General features: G+C 39.9%; 1 protein-coding gene across 2 annotated transcripts in view; it reads left to right on the forward strand.

Annotated features, from left to right (window-relative positions):
* Positions 1-17,790, forward strand: part of LOC105356097 (contactin-associated protein-like 4) — an 84,091-nt gene extending 66,301 nt beyond the window's left edge. For both annotated transcript variants that reach the window (XM_011485978.3, XM_023965351.1), the window contains exons 3-10: positions 3,000-3,193; positions 6,319-6,466; positions 6,676-6,882; positions 8,477-8,646; positions 8,759-8,905; positions 13,058-13,316; positions 14,386-14,535; positions 16,241-17,790. In XM_011485978.3, the coding sequence (XP_011484280.2) occupies positions 3,000-3,193; positions 6,319-6,466; positions 6,676-6,882; positions 8,477-8,646; positions 8,759-8,905; positions 13,058-13,316; positions 14,386-14,535; positions 16,241-16,446 (1,481 nt within the window). In that variant the 3' untranslated portion in view covers positions 16,447-17,790. The remainder of the gene's footprint in view (positions 1-2,999; positions 3,194-6,318; positions 6,467-6,675; positions 6,883-8,476; positions 8,647-8,758; positions 8,906-13,057; positions 13,317-14,385; positions 14,536-16,240) is intronic.
* Positions 17,791-17,799: the final 9 nt, after the last annotated feature.

Consider the following 17,799-nt stretch of genomic DNA (forward strand, 5'->3'; position numbering starts at 1 on the left):
TTTTGTGTCAGGAACCGGCAGTGTAGGATCCGAAAACTAGGGATGTGATCTTTGTATTGAGGCTTCCAGGCGTGTGCCAAGTAGCAGAGGGTTGTTTCCTCAAAGCATTTGCACTGAACATACACTGAAAGTTCAACCAGCTGAACCTTTGACTGCTTTAACGTAAAACAGCTGGACTTTGACCAATCAGGGACTTGGATTTAGTAGTGAAGTGTTAATAGCGTCCTTTCCAATACATAGAAGTGCCAATAGCAGTAAAATAGATCAGGAAGGAAAACTTAATAACTTTGGTTTGTGCCCAGAGGAAATTCTATGACACTAAATCTTTCATATATGAGAATAAAACTTTAAAAGAAAAACCCTGGAGCAAGATTTGTGAGATTTGTACCACTTCAACTTTTCACACCAAACCTCTTCCCACTGTAGGTGGCGGACATGCGCTGGTAAACAGTAGTAAAACAAGAACCCCCTCCCTGCTTGTCCAGAGCTGGTCCTGTGTGAACAACACCAGCTGAATGCACGTACATGACACCACGTATAGCACGTTCTTGAACGTGCAACACAGGCCTGGTGTAAATGTAGCAAAGCAGTCAAAGAACATGAACCAGGAAACCAAGAAAACATTTTTGCCACAAACCCAGAAGTATTTAACGTCTACTTCCTCTCCTGTAGTTGTCTTGGCAGTTGTGAGATTACTAAATTATTCATCACTGTTATCAACTGATCTGGAGAATAATCAGAAGAGAAGCCATACAGCCTTTGTTGTCATGTTAATGTGGTGGGCATGGATCTAGCTCTTTATAAGGGGGTTCTGAAACCTTGCATGCCATCTGTAAATAAGTAGAACCATAATATGACTGTTGAAGAAAAAGAAATAAATTATGTCCCGCTAATTTGCTAGAAATAAGTTTAAGTATTTAGACGGATCAACTTTAAACTTGATGATATTATTAATATTGAGTTTTATTTAAATTTACAAGTTTAGACGTACATTTTTAAGAGTCCCACCACCATCCTTATTGGAAGAGAAATGCCTCACTAATTTCTAAACCTGCTGAAAATTGATCATGAAGTGTAATCTGATTTATCAATTTTGACACAGCAACAAAAAGTCTTCTTTTGAAGTGAGCATTTCATATTTATTGCAAACATAGAACAAGCATATAAAAGAGATAAATAGGTTAAATGAGTTTAATGTGTTTTTGAGTTTATTTTTGTCTGATTTTAGGTGAGTTTAGATTCAATCAAATGCGGCCCGTGGGCTGAACTTTGGACATGCCTAAATTAGAAGATTTAAGGAAAGCCATATTCAATTTCTCTGTGCTACGCAGTGTTTTGTCAACGTGACATCTAATGTGTGTTAAATTTGTGGTATCAAAGCTGGTCTTTGAAATCCAGTCACACAGATTTCCTCAGTGCTGATGCCTGTTTAAAGTGGGTCACAGTCATGGTAACCAAAGTTTAAGCATCAGAATGAATAAAGAAGTAAGGAAAACATTTATAATAACAAAGATTTCAAAGGTAAACTAAACATGGGGTATTCAGTTGTTCTCTAATTGTCAAATGAACTACTTAAGTTGTTTTTTCAATATTTTTCCCTAGGAAGCCCAAAAGATGTATTCATTTTTGCCCGTGTTAAAAAAGTCTAGGGAGTGAATCATTTCATCAATGATCACATTTTAATGAAATTCATAATGCACTTTTTATGCACTATATTACCATAGATATTTGCTCACCTGCCTCATCTCACATATTAACTGAGGTGCAATCCCATTCCTAACCCATAAAGTTCAATATAATGTCGGTCCACCTGTTGCTGCTGTTATGGCTTCACCTCTTCTGGGTAGGCTGTCTAAACGGTTGAGGGGTGTGTTTCTAGGAGCTTTTGACCGTTCTTCCAAAAGCGCATTGGTGAGGTCACACACTGATGTTAGTGGAGAAGGCCTGGTTTCCAGTCTCTGCTCTAATTCATCCTGAAGTTGCTCTATCACAACTCAGCCACTTGGTGGCTGCTGTTATTCCCAAACTCTTCAATTTTGTTATGATAGAGCTGATAGTTTACTGTAAAATATTTAGAAGCAAAAAAAAATTCACCACTGGATTTGTTGCACAGGTGGCTATGACAGTTCCATGCTGAAATTCACTGATCTTAGAGCGTCCCATTCTTTCACAAATGTTTGTCAAACAGTCTGCATGCCTGAGTACTTGAACCTGTGGATGGGTGAGCGAATACTTTTGGTAATATAGTAAAAATGATAGTAAGCACACTGATTTGATGTGCTTTTCATATAGGTCTATATAGGTCTTATATAGTCAGAAGTGACTATAAAAAAATTTTGTTTCTTTTTTAATGTCCGAATCTGTCCATTAACTGTTTTATTCCTGGAACTCTCTTTGCTCCTGCAAAAGGTCAATTCAGTGTTCTCCTGAGTTCAGACACAGATAATTTGGTGATAGACAATTATAAATTCAAATAGATGGATGATGTTTTAAATAATACAATATCTGCCAGGCTCCCCCGTGAACCGCCACCTTAACGTGGTGGGGGAGTTTGAGAGCTCGAGTGATCTCAGGAGCTAAGCTGTCTGAAGCTTAAGCCCTTGGTAGGGTCTCCCATGGCAGACAGGCTCTGGGTGACAAGTCAGACAAAGAGCGGTTCAGAAGCCTCTGAAAAATCAAGGACCCAATTACGTCGCCCGGATTGGCGTCACCGGGGCCCACTCTGGAGCCAGGCTTGGGGTTGGGGGTCGTAGGGCGAGCGACTGATGATCGGGCTCTTCCCACCGCCCGAAAAGTAGTTTGGAGTACCCGGCCTTCTTGGTGTCTCTCGAAGGGATACTGGAAGGTGCCCCATCGAGGGACTCCATTGTCCTCCTGGGGGACTTCAATGCCCACGTGGGCAATGACAGGGCAATTACATTCTGTTTCATTTCACTCTAGCTTTTTGCCAGATCATTCTCCTTTCTACAGTCGTGAATATGAAATTTTCTTTGTTGCAGGAGCTGGAGGCTGGTCTCCTCTCATCTCTGACAGGCATCAGTGGCTGGAGATTGACCTGGGCAAGCGAACCAGGATCACTGCCATTGCCACCCAGGGCCGCTATGGCAGCTCTGATTGGCTGACATCTTATTTGCTAATGTTCAGTGATACGGGACACAACTGGAAACAGTACAGGCAGGAGGACAGTCTGGGGGTGAGTCCTTTTTTTCATTTGTTTGTGTAAGAAATACATCAAAACCATCACAACTGAGCAAGAAAAATAGTGTGTTTACTGCCAAAACCAGATAAATTTGATTTTCAACCACAAGGTTTACAAGAGCCAAGACCGGAGATAACTGAATTTGAATTAAGGTAAATAAGCTAGGGTATTGCTGCAGACATATTTACAATGAAACAGGTGTCTAAGCGAACTGCACAACAGGGACAGGCCCTTCCTGGACAGAAAATCATTTCCATCAGATCCCTTTGACTCTTCATTCATAATAAATAAGGTGATGAAGGAGCTCTGCTGACAGTGCGACCTGTTGGCTAAACTCTTGAAGCTGCTGCTGATTTCCACGGGGGTTGAGATCTCACAGTGCAGGAGCTATGCTAAATTATAATGCTAGATTAAGATTTAAAGCTTTTATTCTTTGTGCATTTGTCCAACCTAACAGGAAAACAGACAGAAAAAATGTGAGGGTGAATGTACGTTGCCTGAAGGAAGTCTTTGCTTCATCTTTTGCAGATTTCAAAAGTCTCTATAAAAAAAAATATTAAATATGCACTGAGTGTATTGGACATTGAATCATTTCACAACATTTTTACTGACAGCAATACCCTGAATTCATTACAGATTCATGAAAAAACCCATGTTTTTAACACTAGTTTTAATAATAATAATGGATTGGATTTGTCTGCACCTTTTCTTGGTGCTCAAAGCGCTTACAATGTGTCCATTTTTCATTCACTCCTCATTGGTGATGGTAAGCTGCTGATGTAGCCACAGCTGTCCTGGGACAGACTTAACAGAGGCGTGGCTCTGGGACACTCATACAGATTCACACACCAGTGGAGCCGCACTAGGAGGGTAAAGTGTCTCGCCCAAGGACAAAACACAACAACAGCTGGCTGGGGGAGCGGGGTTTAAACCGCCGATGCTTCGATCATTGGACGACCCGCTCTACCGCCTGAGCCACTGCCATTTTATCTTTTCTTTTTGGTTGTTTTAGGAACTACAGTGGGGAAAAAATTGGATCTGTTATGTTCACTTCAACTTTGAGCGACAGAATGTAAAGAACAAAATCCAGGAAATCACATTGCTTTATTTTTAAAGAATTTATTTGTTTAATGGTGTAGAAAATAAGAATTTGATCAAAAACTAAAGTTCAATTCAATAATTTGCAATGTAACCTTGGTTGTTAATGACAGAGGTCAAAGGTTTCCTGAAGGTCTTCAGTTGTTTTTCTCATCCTTTTTTTAAATTTACATTACAATTAATCTCTAAAATGTTGCTTTTATTTTTCAAAGTGTTTTGTTTTTTCAAAGGCTTTTCTTTTAAACCAATATACAAAGAAATACAGATACCCCCATTCACAGACAAACAAGCTCAAAGGAAACAAAATGTTATATCAACACAGCGTATCAGTTCAGACATTTTTAAATTATATTGAGCAATACTAAATGATTTAGTATATGTGAGGCTTGCTGCTGTAGAGCATCACACAAATCAAGAATTCTGTTTTTCCTGCCCCACTGATATTGACAAACCAATATCCTTGGATACTTAGAATTGGTATCAAAGGATAATCAGTCCATCAGTGCTGCCAACTACTATTTTACAAATGCAAAAGAGAGAAGACAAATGTACACACATGCAACCAAAACCTTTAAAAGAAATGATTTAATTCCATTTCTTGGCTAAATTATATTTACATCTTTAAGCACCTTTTTAATGGTGTCTAGATCAGGCATACACATAACCAGACTGAGATGCTGGTAGTAGACATCACTACCTTTTGAATAAAGCACTGTTTATTGCTCCTTTAGGAGCAACAATGCCGATTTCCAATTGAGGTAAAACCAAATATCTGATTTTCCTCTGCATTAACCTGAAGTCAGTCCACACAGCTCCATGTTCGTGTATGCTTTTAGGAAGTACTCTAGTACTGCAGAAACCAGTGTACCTGTATGTGTTTACTTTTGGAGTAAAATCAGACTCTTTAATATGGAAGTTTATGGGAAACTGCTCCCTTAAGACATGATGTAGTGGTGTTTTAAGAAAATGCAAAGAAAACCTGAAAGTCCTTTCTGGTTTGAGTCAAATTTTGAAGAAAAAAAAGGTTGTGCTTAAGATAAATCAGTTCTGTCTACATGTTAAATTCTGTCAAACTATTTTGGTTTCACTTTTAAATGTTGTTGAATGGTGACCTCAGTTTCTTGTGTTGCTCTTTAAAGCACCAAAAAAATATCTATTTAAAACAATAACAACTGTATTTTTTAATACAAAATTAACATAAAAAAAACATGACCTAAATAAGGGGGGGGGGACTAGAGAATCTGGCAGTGAGTAACCTTCCTACCATGGTCCTAGATATATGGAAAAATAATATTTCATAGAAAGAGAAACTTCTGTTTGTGATAGCTGAAAAAGGAAACGTGTGACTCTGTGAGGAAAATAGAAAACCTAACGATACACATAACCTGAACGCAAAGCATGATGTAATCTAATGCCAGGTCAAATTTAAAATCTCAAGGAAATCTCATAAATTAAGATAAAAAAGACCATGCAGGTTTTAGCTTGAATCTTTAGGATATCAATGTGCGTTATGTTCCTGTGGATAGTGTGTCTACATATCGATCATATACTGTCACAAAGCATGTACAGCAACAGTGGATGAACCAAAGAAAAATTTGTAAAATCTCTGCCTCGGCCAATGCCACACAGTTTATTTTCTCTTACTATTTTTTCGATTTAGCACAGACTTTTACCAGAATAATCATCCCCAATTTAACTGATTTGAGCGGAGGACGGCTTATGCCACAGCGCAGCTTTCTCTTACATTTTTCACAAATGAAAATAAATAAGCAATATTTCCACTACTATAAGAATTATTACGAGAAAGAAAGCAATCAACTAAGCATCAATCTATTTTCTGAACCCGCTTAATCCAGTTTTGGATGCTGGAGCCTATCCCAGCCACTGTTGGCTGAAGGCTCAGTAGAGCTTGTTTTTGTCATATAGCCTGATGTACAAGCGGTAAAACATCTTCTTGTATTTTTACATTGACATGTTTAAACTAAAGCAATGCAGTCTGAATGGTCATACTGTGATTTCAGTCTTTCCCAGGAAACAGTAATGCAGACAGTGTGGTTCAGCATCAGCTGCAGCAGCCTGTGATCGCTCGTTTCCTACGCCTTGTTCCACTGGACTGGAATCCTAGTGGACGCATCGGACTCAGACTGGAAACCTACGGATGTCCCTACAGTGAGCCCATTCCTCCTTACTTAACTCATGGCCTTCCTTTATTTCACTCAAAAATGTTTCCCTTTCACACTCAGATTTGGGATTTACCCTTTTGTCTTGTTTTGCTATTTTTAGTAATTAAGTTTTCTTTTTTCCGACAACTCCAATAATGTGTCAACAGATTTTTGACCTTGCAGTTCCGACAGCTGTCTCTCTTGCCTGTTTTCCAGCCTCCGATGTGATGAGTTTTGATGGCAGCAGCAGTGCTTTGGTGTACAGACCAAATCCTGGGTCGAGGGAGACATCCAGGGATGTCCTCACTCTGAAGTTTAAAACCCTGACCAATTCTGGGATGGTGCTACAGGTGGAGGAGCAGGAAGGACATGTTCTCAGTCTGGAATTAGACAAAGGAAAGCTTCTGCTGCTCTTCAGAAAAGGTACAATAATCATAATGTTTATGAAAAGATTAAGACATTGCGAAACAGCATAGTATTTCAAATGAGGAAACCAGCAGCCAATCTCAACATTTCATTTTTAAAACCCTGGATAGCTTAAATCCTGGTGTTCAGACTGTGGCCTGTCTAGTTAAAGCTATGATGAATGACAATCAATTAGCTGCAGCATGTGGCCGTTACCTGCCAACGTTGTGTTTGTGTGCATATGTGTGTATGTGGGGTTAAGCTAAAGGTTGTCAAGTTTCCATGCAGAATTATGTCCGTTTGGCTCACCAGGAAGACCATCTGGCTGCGGAAGAATTTTGTCCACAATCCATCTTAATCAACTTAATCTCTCAGGGGACTATTCCTCCATTCCTTTCTCTTCACTCATTTTTTGATCATGCTTCCAAATCAGTTGTACAACTACATCTATTTAAGTCAATGCTGATGTCAAGAAAGCTGAAACTGCTTTGAAATATACGAAAATCCCCTAAATTAGGAAAGTCTGTAGAAACTGTTCACTCTTATCAGTCTATTATTGGGAATATTTTTTGTAAATATTGTGCAGAAATCCTTTACTTACATCACTTGTCTGTTTTGTGTTTGGTTGTTTTTTGTTAGAGTTCATCCGTGGTGCAGAGGTAGAGCAGTTATGTCAAATCGGAAGATTGCAGGTTTGGTTCCCGCCTTGCTAGCCCAATTGTTGAAGTGTCCCTGGGGAGGACACTGAACCCCTCCTGGTGGTCATAGGTTGGCGTGTGTGTGTGTGAGAATTTTGGCCGGATGCCCCCCCCTGACACAACCCTGTATGTTATCCAGGTTGGAGACCTGGAGTTAGGCAGTAGCGTGAAAGGTCTCTCCTAAGGATCCACATTGTTCAAGACTTATCACACCCCCTAGGAATTGAACCCTTGTTCACATGCGTCAGTCCTACATGCAGTCAACTGAGCCATCCAGCTGCTATTTACAGCACAAGTGTGTCTTAATAAGGACTTAAAAAAGAATTTCTATGCTGACACGTATTTTTTGTCACTGATTTGCTGCTTTTTTATGTGGTTTTTCAGACCATATTCAAAGTTTATTTTTGGAAAAGTGTTTTTTTCTGTCAATCTGCAGATGCATACCCTAAAAAATATCAAAGACATCTTTGTCTGCATTCTTCAAAACTTTCTGTTTTTGCTTCTAAAGTTGTTTTCCCCCCACAAATATCTAATACATTTTTAATGGCTTATTGTATTCAGCTCTTTCTACTCCACCTCCTCTCAGCAGAAACACATGTTCCTCTCCCAGTTCTTTGGGGAATGGAGAATTTTTTCCATTCATTTTTGCCCGCTGTGCTCATCTATCATTAATGATGTATGCCGATTTTTCCCCCCCCCACACTTTTTCGGATTAAACATTATCAACATATTTGACATCGGTTCTCCAATAATGGGATGCAGATGCATGCAGTTTTCTCTAAAGAGATGAGCGGCGGTGACCTCGCGGTGATCCTCCCAGCAGGATGTTGATCTAATTAAAATATTCAAAGTAGCTAAGAAACTTTTATTAGACTCCTGGTCAAATTACCACACTTTTTTCCATCCCTTTTCAGGCAGGACTTTGTCCTCTCAGGCCAAGCATCTAATTTCCCTCGGCGGTCTGCTGGATGATCAACTGTGGCACTATGTGAAAGTGGAGCGACACAGCTCTCACCTTAACCTCACTGTGGACAAACTCACAGAAAGAGTTCAAATCCCTGCTGAGTTTACCCACACTGAACAGGTTTGTTGACGTGAACAAAAGCGTTCAGATCAACAATTACCAGAGCTGCATAAAAAAGAGACGTCTCTAAGTAAAATAACTCTCTTCTCTTGTGTAAAATCTTTTCATGCAGCTGAGGGTGGGATCAGTTGACGATCCAACTTCCCAGAGACCTGCTATCTCCACGAAGAACTTCCACGGCTGCCTTGAAAACCTGTTATACAACAATCTCAACCTCATAGAATTAGCAAAGAAAAAGGATCACAGAGTTACTGTTTGGGTAAGTGGATTAAACCTCTTGCACTTTGTTTTTTCCACCAAAATCTGCATAGACACCAACAAGTTTAAAGTACCCATAGTTGTTATACCCACCTGCAAAGGTAGACCCAAACCTGGGAGCCCTATAGCGCAACGGATCCTCACTGCCCAAAGACCCACATTGGATGAAGCTCATTGTGCCCCCATGGGAATTGAACCCTGGTTTCCTATGTGCCAGTCCTGCACTCAACCAACTGAGACATCCAGCCACTACCGATGAGTACGGCATACTATACCAACAAGTATACCCATGGCAAAGTACTAAACCAGTACTTGCTTTGAGGTTGTGTCATGGGATCCGTGTGGTGAACTGGATTTTACTGATACTTGTTTGATAAATGGGTGCATTGAAGACATAAACCACTATCTACATTTTATTTCTTCTATTCCACATTTTATTATCAGCAGTTTACTTTAGAATATTCTCTTCATGCTGTCCACAGGGTGACTTCCTTTACTTAGCCTCTAACCCTTGAGAGTTTCCATTTTTATGTTTTTGTGGAGCTTTTTAAAATCCAAGTTCAAAAACTGCAGAAAAAAACCCCAATTTATATTCCAAAAGAGTCCCAGAAGATTAATCTGAGCTGTAAAGCAAACAACACAGTAAGGTGCTAAACAAAGTAAATTACCACCCTTTAAATATTTTAGATCTCTGTCCCACCTGCTGATATTAAACTGTATCAGGTATATTTATTCATTCAAAGCCAGGAACGACAAGAGCAGGGATAGGTGGAAAATGACATTTGGGGACCAAGAGTGGAAACTCCTTTTTTGTTAGTTTAAATGTAATTTGCAATTCTTAAGTAAAAAAGGACATTTATTTTCCTGTTGTGTAGCATAGTCTGTGCCTTGCGGTGTATTGGTGACTGAATCCTTTGTCACATGCAACCATACAGGGGTTGACCCGTACGGATGCTGTAGGTTTTTGGGTTGTCCGGGTCTATGGAGGCTCATAGAGAGGAGCAGCTGCATCTTAAGGGGAGCGCAGGGTTGTCTTACAGTTCCTTTGAGGCATACCTGAAGGGAGGTCAAGAAAATGGAAGGAAGGATTGTCGTGGGTGTTGTAAGTGTATCGTGAAGAGTTTGTAAGGATAATATAAGTTACAAGCATTGATGACGTGTCGTGTGGTGGCCACTCTAGATGTTAAAGAGGTGCTTTTACTGGTGCATTGACTGCGTGCAAATGGCACACTCACGGGGTGTGCAGGTGATAAGTAAGTGGCTGTAAGACACCCAGTAAAATGTCCACGCAAACTACACTCTGATTACTTTCCTCATTTCTAAAAGTCAGCCTGTATGCACGCTTATCACATGTACAGCACTAACAGGCTTTGTGCAACATGCCAGCGTCTTAGCAACTTCACACCTACCTACCCCCACATGTTTTTCAAGTGGTCACTACAACCTGTCACCTAGAGCAGCAGTCCCCAACCCCCGGGCCGTGGACCGGTACCGGTCCGTGGATCATTTGGTACCAGGCCACAGAGAAAGAATAAATAACTTACAGTGCTTCTTTTTTATTTATTTCGGAATGAAATAGGAAAGATGTTTTATTTGGGAAAATTACCAGATTCTCTGTTCCATCCGTCTATGTCACTCTTAACGCAGGCCAAGGCGCTCTTCTCGGTCACGTGATAGGTTACCGCTAAAATAAAACGCAGGAGCTAGCAAAATGAGTAAAAAACAAACGTCTTTGGAAAGTTTCTTTGCCAAAGGGAAAAGGTCCAGCCAGGAGACAGAAGAGGAGGCTTTGACTTCCAAAATAAAGAAAGTTACATTTAATAAACAGTACCTCTTTTTTTGCACCATGAATGTGGGAAGGGGAGAGGATGATCAGACCTGTGCGATGTACAATATTATGCATGTCATATTAAAAGCTCAGGGTTCGTCTTGTCACGACTGCATTCCTCCTTCATCGTAGCGTAGCGATAATAATCATCCATCTACAAACTAAAGACCAGTCCTTGAAAACTTTGTGTGACGTTATAGTGTGACGGTCCGTGGCGTTTAAAAGGTTGGGGACCACTGGCCTAGAGCACATGCGTGTAGAAAAACGTGCACAAACATTTCTGCTTTACGGGTTCACAGAGTGGTCTACAGTCTTGATATTTCCTGCTGCCCACATGCGAGCTTCGTAAAGGTTTGCTCATTTTCCGCCTTCTGACAGCCAATATCCATCTGTGAGGGCTATTGTAACTACGGCTTAAAGCAAGGACTTTAGAGTACCTGGATGCCGGACAACCCTTTCTTTTTAAATTTCATTAATCAATAATATTTCCATCACAAGGATAAAGCTTTTAAAAACACACAAAAATGGAGGAAAGAAGGAAATCCTGTAAAAAGCAAAAAATAGGAGCATAAACAAAAGCCAAGTGTGAAACTCCGAGGAGACAAACAGTTCTGTAAAGGTGAACTGAACTGAAGTAGCAGAACCACTGCGTTGGAAATGAGCCATCAATAATTAAGTCAAGTGAAGCCAAAGAGTTAGCCAAAGTTAACAAAATTACAAAAGCCTAATTAAACACAGCATCAGAAACCGTGGACCATGACATGGATGGGTAATGACAGAAAGCGCATTGTTACAATGCAAACGCATTTCAAAAACTAATTATGATGTGAATGTATTTGTCTTTGCAAAGCTTAGCCGATTTTCCAAGCTAATTTACCTCAAGACGTCGTTACAGCATGATTTTTATTTATTCATTCATACAAGCTTTGCACATTAGGCCGTACTGCTCTTCAGAACAGACGCAATTACTGTTTTGTGTTTAGTTTCGGCTTTGAGCAACTTTTGTAAACAAATACACCCATTTTAAGAAGATATCTGAAAGGTATGATTAATGAAAATACAACCTAAGAAACATCAAAAGCATATTTTTTTTTCGTTTTAACCAAATTTAACCAATGTAAAATGTTTTACTAGGGTCAAGTAAAGACAAGCTATTAAACATTTGCTAAAAATGTGACTTTTTAAATTTCTAAAAAGAAATGAAAATGTCCACTCTTGCTGAAGTATTTGATTTGATGTGATGTTTATTAGCTCAGTGATTTTGTGTTTGTAAAGTTCAGCCTCGAGGTGTTCAGGCTTTCATCTAACAGAACGAGCTGAAACTGCAGACTGCTGCTTGCTCATGAGCTCAAACAGAAGATTCTTTTTTTAAATCTTTGCAGACTTGTTTGTAATACCAACCAATTATTTAACACAGTGCATATGTAACAGAGAGCAATCACCATGTGGGGCAGCTTGTTTTGTCCTTTTTACTTCACTGATTCAGATTCAGACGTGGCATCCTGGCAACACCTCAGGCTTTGTAGTGCACCTAAAAAAGAATGATAATTTCACTTTTTTGTATCTTTTATTTATTTGGGGGGTTGACCAGAGGCCCTCCTGCAGGGTTATAGAGTTATACATTCCTTTTCTTACATAATGGACAGATAATATGAACTCTTTGTTTGAAAATTAATTTGGTGTGCCCCAAGATATGGCTGTGTTCACTGGAAAACATGATGGCAGCTTTATTTTACTTATGAGCAGATATTAATACAAAGGAATAAAGTACGTAGGATTTTTGTGTCACTGCTTTTAAGGCTACTGCCTTATTTTGTCTTAGAACACTGCAGTCCAGTCCACCATGGATAATTACACACAAAGGGCTTTTAGATGTCTTCTGTATTTTCTGGGCTCTGTAAAGCTATCAGGCATATTCTTGTGAGGGTTGGGATGATAATACATACTCGTACTTTAGCTTTGGGGGTTGGACCCAGTGTTATAACAACTGTCCATGACCACAGAGTGTAAGAAAGTCAGAATACAGCAGCCTATTTCCTGTCTTTCTTTCTTGCTCTTCATATTCTATAACTCTAAGGGAGGTCACAGTGATATTTTTAGTTTGCTTTATTCCAAATCTAACCCCAAACTTGGCTTTTATCATTGTGGTAGTGCTGATGTTGTCATTTTAGGGGACTCTGATGAGATCAGTGTGACAAGTGGTCCCTCCAACACACCCCCTGCAGATGATTAATATTCATGCTTTCTGTTGTTTTACCTCTAGCAGCCATTTTTCTCTACTGATACCTCTTCCTATTCCCTGCATGCTTTCTTTTTTTTACTCAGGGCAATGTGACCTTTTCCTGTGCAGAGTCTGTGTCAGTAGCCGTGACGTTGTTCGGTTCCCAGAGCTTCCTCCAGCTACCTGGAAGGACAGTATCCTCACCTCAAGGAATGTCTGTAGGGTTTCAGTTCAGGACCTGGAACAAAGTGGGGCTTCTGCTGACCTTCAACCTTCCTCAGCAAGGCGGAGGCGTCTGGTTGTACCTGAGCGAGGCTAAACTCCACCTACAGATACATAAAACCGGCAAGGTGATAACTACAGGTCAGTTTGAACTCAGGAGCAAGACAAAGACTTCACTGTAAAAGATGTGGGATTTTTATAAAGATGATGTCACGGTCAGTTCTATTTGGTATCTCTTTTTGAAATAATTTTGAACTGACTGAACTAATAATTCACATTACTAATAAAGCAGTTTGTTTTTTTCTTCCTCAAGTACTGTATTTTGCACTCTATAGGATAAAAAGGCGCATTAAGCAAGACACTAGAATCAAAGATAAGTCGGTCATTCAGTCAGACTTCATTAACTGCGTCACACTAACTCTAGAATTTGTTTCTAGCATATTCACAATACCTGTGACTCCCAACATTGTTTGCAACACATAAAAAAACAGACAGAAACCTCTAAAGCATACATCACTGTGACCATGCCAACTCCCGGCCTACTTAAAAAGTTGTAAAAAATCTCCACAGTTCAAAAGGTTTAGCTGAGTCCAAAGAGTTAGCGTATTCGCTACACCTGTAGGCCTAACTTCTAAGCTTATTTACAAAAGGTAGAAAAACAGACTGATAAACCACAAGCATGTAACAAGAATTTAATATTTAAAAAAGTTACAGATGCCGTGAAGACTCTTTCTGTTTCTTTGATGGGATCCTCAAATGTTCACTTAGACATCGTCTGCCACTCCTCCGCTGCAGATGAAGCTAATGAATGACCACAAAGCATGGCCACAGAGGAAAAGAAATGGAGAAGATAATGGGATATTGATCAATGCCCTAACAGCTCAGAAAATACAGACACAACAGGCTGACACTATCCTGCATGCTCAGCTTATAGTGCATGAGGTTGTAGGAAGGAAACATGCCTGCTATTGCTGTTTTTGCAATCAATTTGGCCCATTATAGTACTCCTCTAAAAGCTGTTGTCACTGAAAAAAAATGATTTAAATGTTGCTTCCAAATGGCATCTGAGTGTTGCTGACTCAGGTGTGACAGACTATCTGATTTGTTCATCTCTTTTTAATGGCCATGCTGGGTTTTGAGGAGAAGCACAAGTGGATAGACAGCCACATAAACATGAAATTATATTTATGAATGCTTTTGTTGCTCCTAGGTGCTGCTCTCAACGATGGCCAGTGGCATTCAGTGGAGCTGAGCTCCAGACAAGGCCGCCTGAGCGTTGTGGTGGACAGAGAAGAAGGAGGCAGCACACAGACCATCTCATCCTTTCCTCTTGTTGTGGAAAGAAGTATCTTCTTTGGTGGTAGGATGTGTACCAGTCAACTGTTCATGCATGTGTAACGCATGCAGACTGTTTCTTTCCATCCATACAGAAACTCACGTCACCGGGTGGAGTTCAGCACCTTTTCTAGCGTCTGTGACAGATATAAAAAAAAAACACGATTTGTTTCCACTGATAGTAGCAGATCCAGCTCCCTACAACGGGGGTGTCAAACTCATTTTCACTGAGGGCCTCATCAGTATAGTGGCTGTCCTCAAAGGGCCAGATATAACTTATACATGTAACTAAATGTAAGGAAAATAAATGTAACTACTCCTGAATGTTAAATAACTCATTATTTATTTATTATAACTTTTTAATGTGAGATTTACAGTTGCATAGAAAACATGTTTGCTTGTTCCTTTAGCATAAATCCTTTTAAATTTGACTCTGTCAGGTTAGGTTATATGGACAGTGTTTAAGTCCTAATGTTTAGTTGCCTAATCCGATATTTCAAGTCAGATTCCCCCTAAATATGAATAAATACACACCAGTTTTTATTTTTTATTTTAAGAAATGAAAAACTTGTATCCTCTCGCGGGCCACATAAAATGACATGGAGGGCCACGTTTGGCCCCCGGGCCTTGAGTTTGACACATATGATCTACAAGATCAGAATATCATTAGCCTATAAAATGGCTGCTTTTTCACTACGTACAGTTATGCGCTGCCTGCACCAGGAAAATGCACAAAACCTAAAATAAACAGACACAAAATTAGGACCATAGCACCTCAAAATCTACACATACAGTATTGCCTCCATATTCATAGGGTTAGGGAACAGAGACACCAGCGAATACAGATAAGCACCCCCTCCCCAGCCAAAGAATGTCCATCAATGGTCCTTACTCATCAAAAAACCTTTCTGGAACATTTATTCAAGAACATTGGAACATTGCTCAACATAGAGAGGTTTTTTTTTTAATTCAGAGCAATAGACTATACTGTGGCATACTTTATAACACACATTAGGAGTGTCACTCTGTGCCTTACAACCAGGAGCCTGTGCTTCCTCCTCCATCAGTAAAGAGAGGGCATCTTCTTCTAGAAGAGGCTGGTTTCATCCATATTAAACACCTTCTCTGGATGATAATTATTCTCCACGATTATCTTCCTGAGCATTTCAGGATATTTTCCGGCTACTTCTGAATCAGCTGATGCCACTTCTCCATTCAGGGTTAGAAACTTTGGTTGGTAGCGATTCAGGAACCAGTGGAAATAGCTGTGAAATATTGGTTAGCAGCCGGCAAGGAAGCCGACGGGCCAGTGTGCTTTTCATCACCGCTCCCCTCGTCCCTCGCAACACCCCATTCGGACGCAAAAGTCTCATGAAAGCATCTTGAACTAGAGTTTTTGTGATGAACCGGAGAAGTCATGAAACTGAGTGTGTGTGTGTGTACATATCCTGTATACATATATTTATATATATACATATACATTCTGCTCTGAATTATATATATAAATGAAAAAAAATGTAAAGTTCACATATTAAAAAAAAACAACCTGAAACTGAAATCAAATTGGAGTTGGCTATAATAATTGGAGTATTTTTATCATATTGTTCATATTACATATGCCATGTGCACATATACATTTCAGATGTTACATATTGCCCTGATTTGTTTCCCATGAACTTCTTTTGGTTCTGTTTTGGTACCGACTGTTCACTGATTTCTTTTCCCTCCAGGTTGTCCTGCAAACGCTGCCAGTCAGGAGTGCAGGAACCCTTTTAACGCCTTCCAGGGGTGCATGCGATCACTGACTGTGGACAACCAAGACTTAGACCTCATTAAGGTGCAACAAAGGCAGCTGGGAAATTACAGCAACCTGCAGATTGACATGTGTGGAATCATTGACAGGTCAGGAGAACATGTTATGATTTTTAAACATTAAAATGAAAGTTGAAGCTGATTGAAACTGTGTTGTTGACAAATGTTTGCAACAACTTTTTGTTATTACTTTAGTTTTTAAGAAAATGTTCTACCGTATAATGTACAAACTGTTTATTTGATCCAATCCTGATATCTTTAAATGTTTCAACGGGTTAAGGAGTCGAAAGAATTTCAACACTGGAGCTGTTAAACAGTTAAACAGTAAAGGGTGCAAAGGTTTTATTGCAGTAAGACAATTAGATGCAAGTGAGCAAAAATGTTTTCATTCTATTCCTTGAACACTTGTTTAACAGCTTTTGTCTCCAAAAGAAGTTAAGTTTGAGTCACTTCCTATGTACAAACAAGCTGCTGTCACAGCTTTTACTTGAAGACCCACTCCCATCATCTTTTGGTCTATTTTCAGAGTTCCCAGTGGTCTTTCATTTATTATGATAATGCCATTGCTAGCCAAGATTTAAAAGAAACAAACTGTTGTTTTCTAGGACATAGTTTCTGCCGAGCACAGGAGTTCATCAGAAATTTGCCTCTGAGTTTTGGGCAGGACTGCTGGCGCGGAGTAAGACTGCTCTCATTTAACATCATGCTTGTGTTTCCACGCCCCCCTGCCAGCTGAGACCCTCTCACATCCTTAACCTAACATGAGCAGTACAAAAATGGCCAGCAATATTGGAGTTATCCAGCTGTACAGTTTTAAGCCAGATTCCAGCTCATACGAGGAAAACAAAACGTACACAGATCTATTAGTCAGTAAGTTGATGCATCAGAATGGAGCAGCACTAGGTCACTTTTCCCAAAGTTTGTGACCTGCCAAAGTACATTTCTATTTAAAGAAAGTTTGGTAACACCTCAAATTTGATCAGAAAATGTTCATTTTATAGTTTGAATGTCACCAGATTAATGAGAATGCATGAGCGCAGCACCGTCATACAAAAACACGCACAGACACCGCCATAGACTGTAAGCAGGCATGGAGAAGATCACAGTAATGGAGTAACAGCACATCCATATGAGGAGAAACCGCCTGAAATATTTTAATGAAACATGTCTGCCCTCCTGCTGTGGTTTTTAGCAGTCTACAGTTTCTGCACAGAAACTTTTTCTTTATGGAAAACAAGTTTTCCTGCACAGGCAAAAACACATTCACCGCGTGGCCCCTCACTGTTATGCCGCTGATTGAATTTCAGCTCAGGGGATGTATTGTGCAGTAAAGTCAGGTGGAAAATGGACTCCACGACACCGCTCCAATACGGTGGTCATAATTCAGGGAAGGTTATTACAGTTTATGTGCCACTGTGTGTATTTTCGTGTTTTAGAGCTGCCACAAACAGCAAAGAACAGTATTAGCCAAAGCCAA

This window comes from Oryzias latipes, chromosome 17 (genome assembly GCF_002234675.1).
Source record: "Oryzias latipes chromosome 17, ASM223467v1".
Classification (NCBI taxonomy): domain Eukaryota; kingdom Metazoa; phylum Chordata; class Actinopteri; order Beloniformes; family Adrianichthyidae; genus Oryzias; species Oryzias latipes.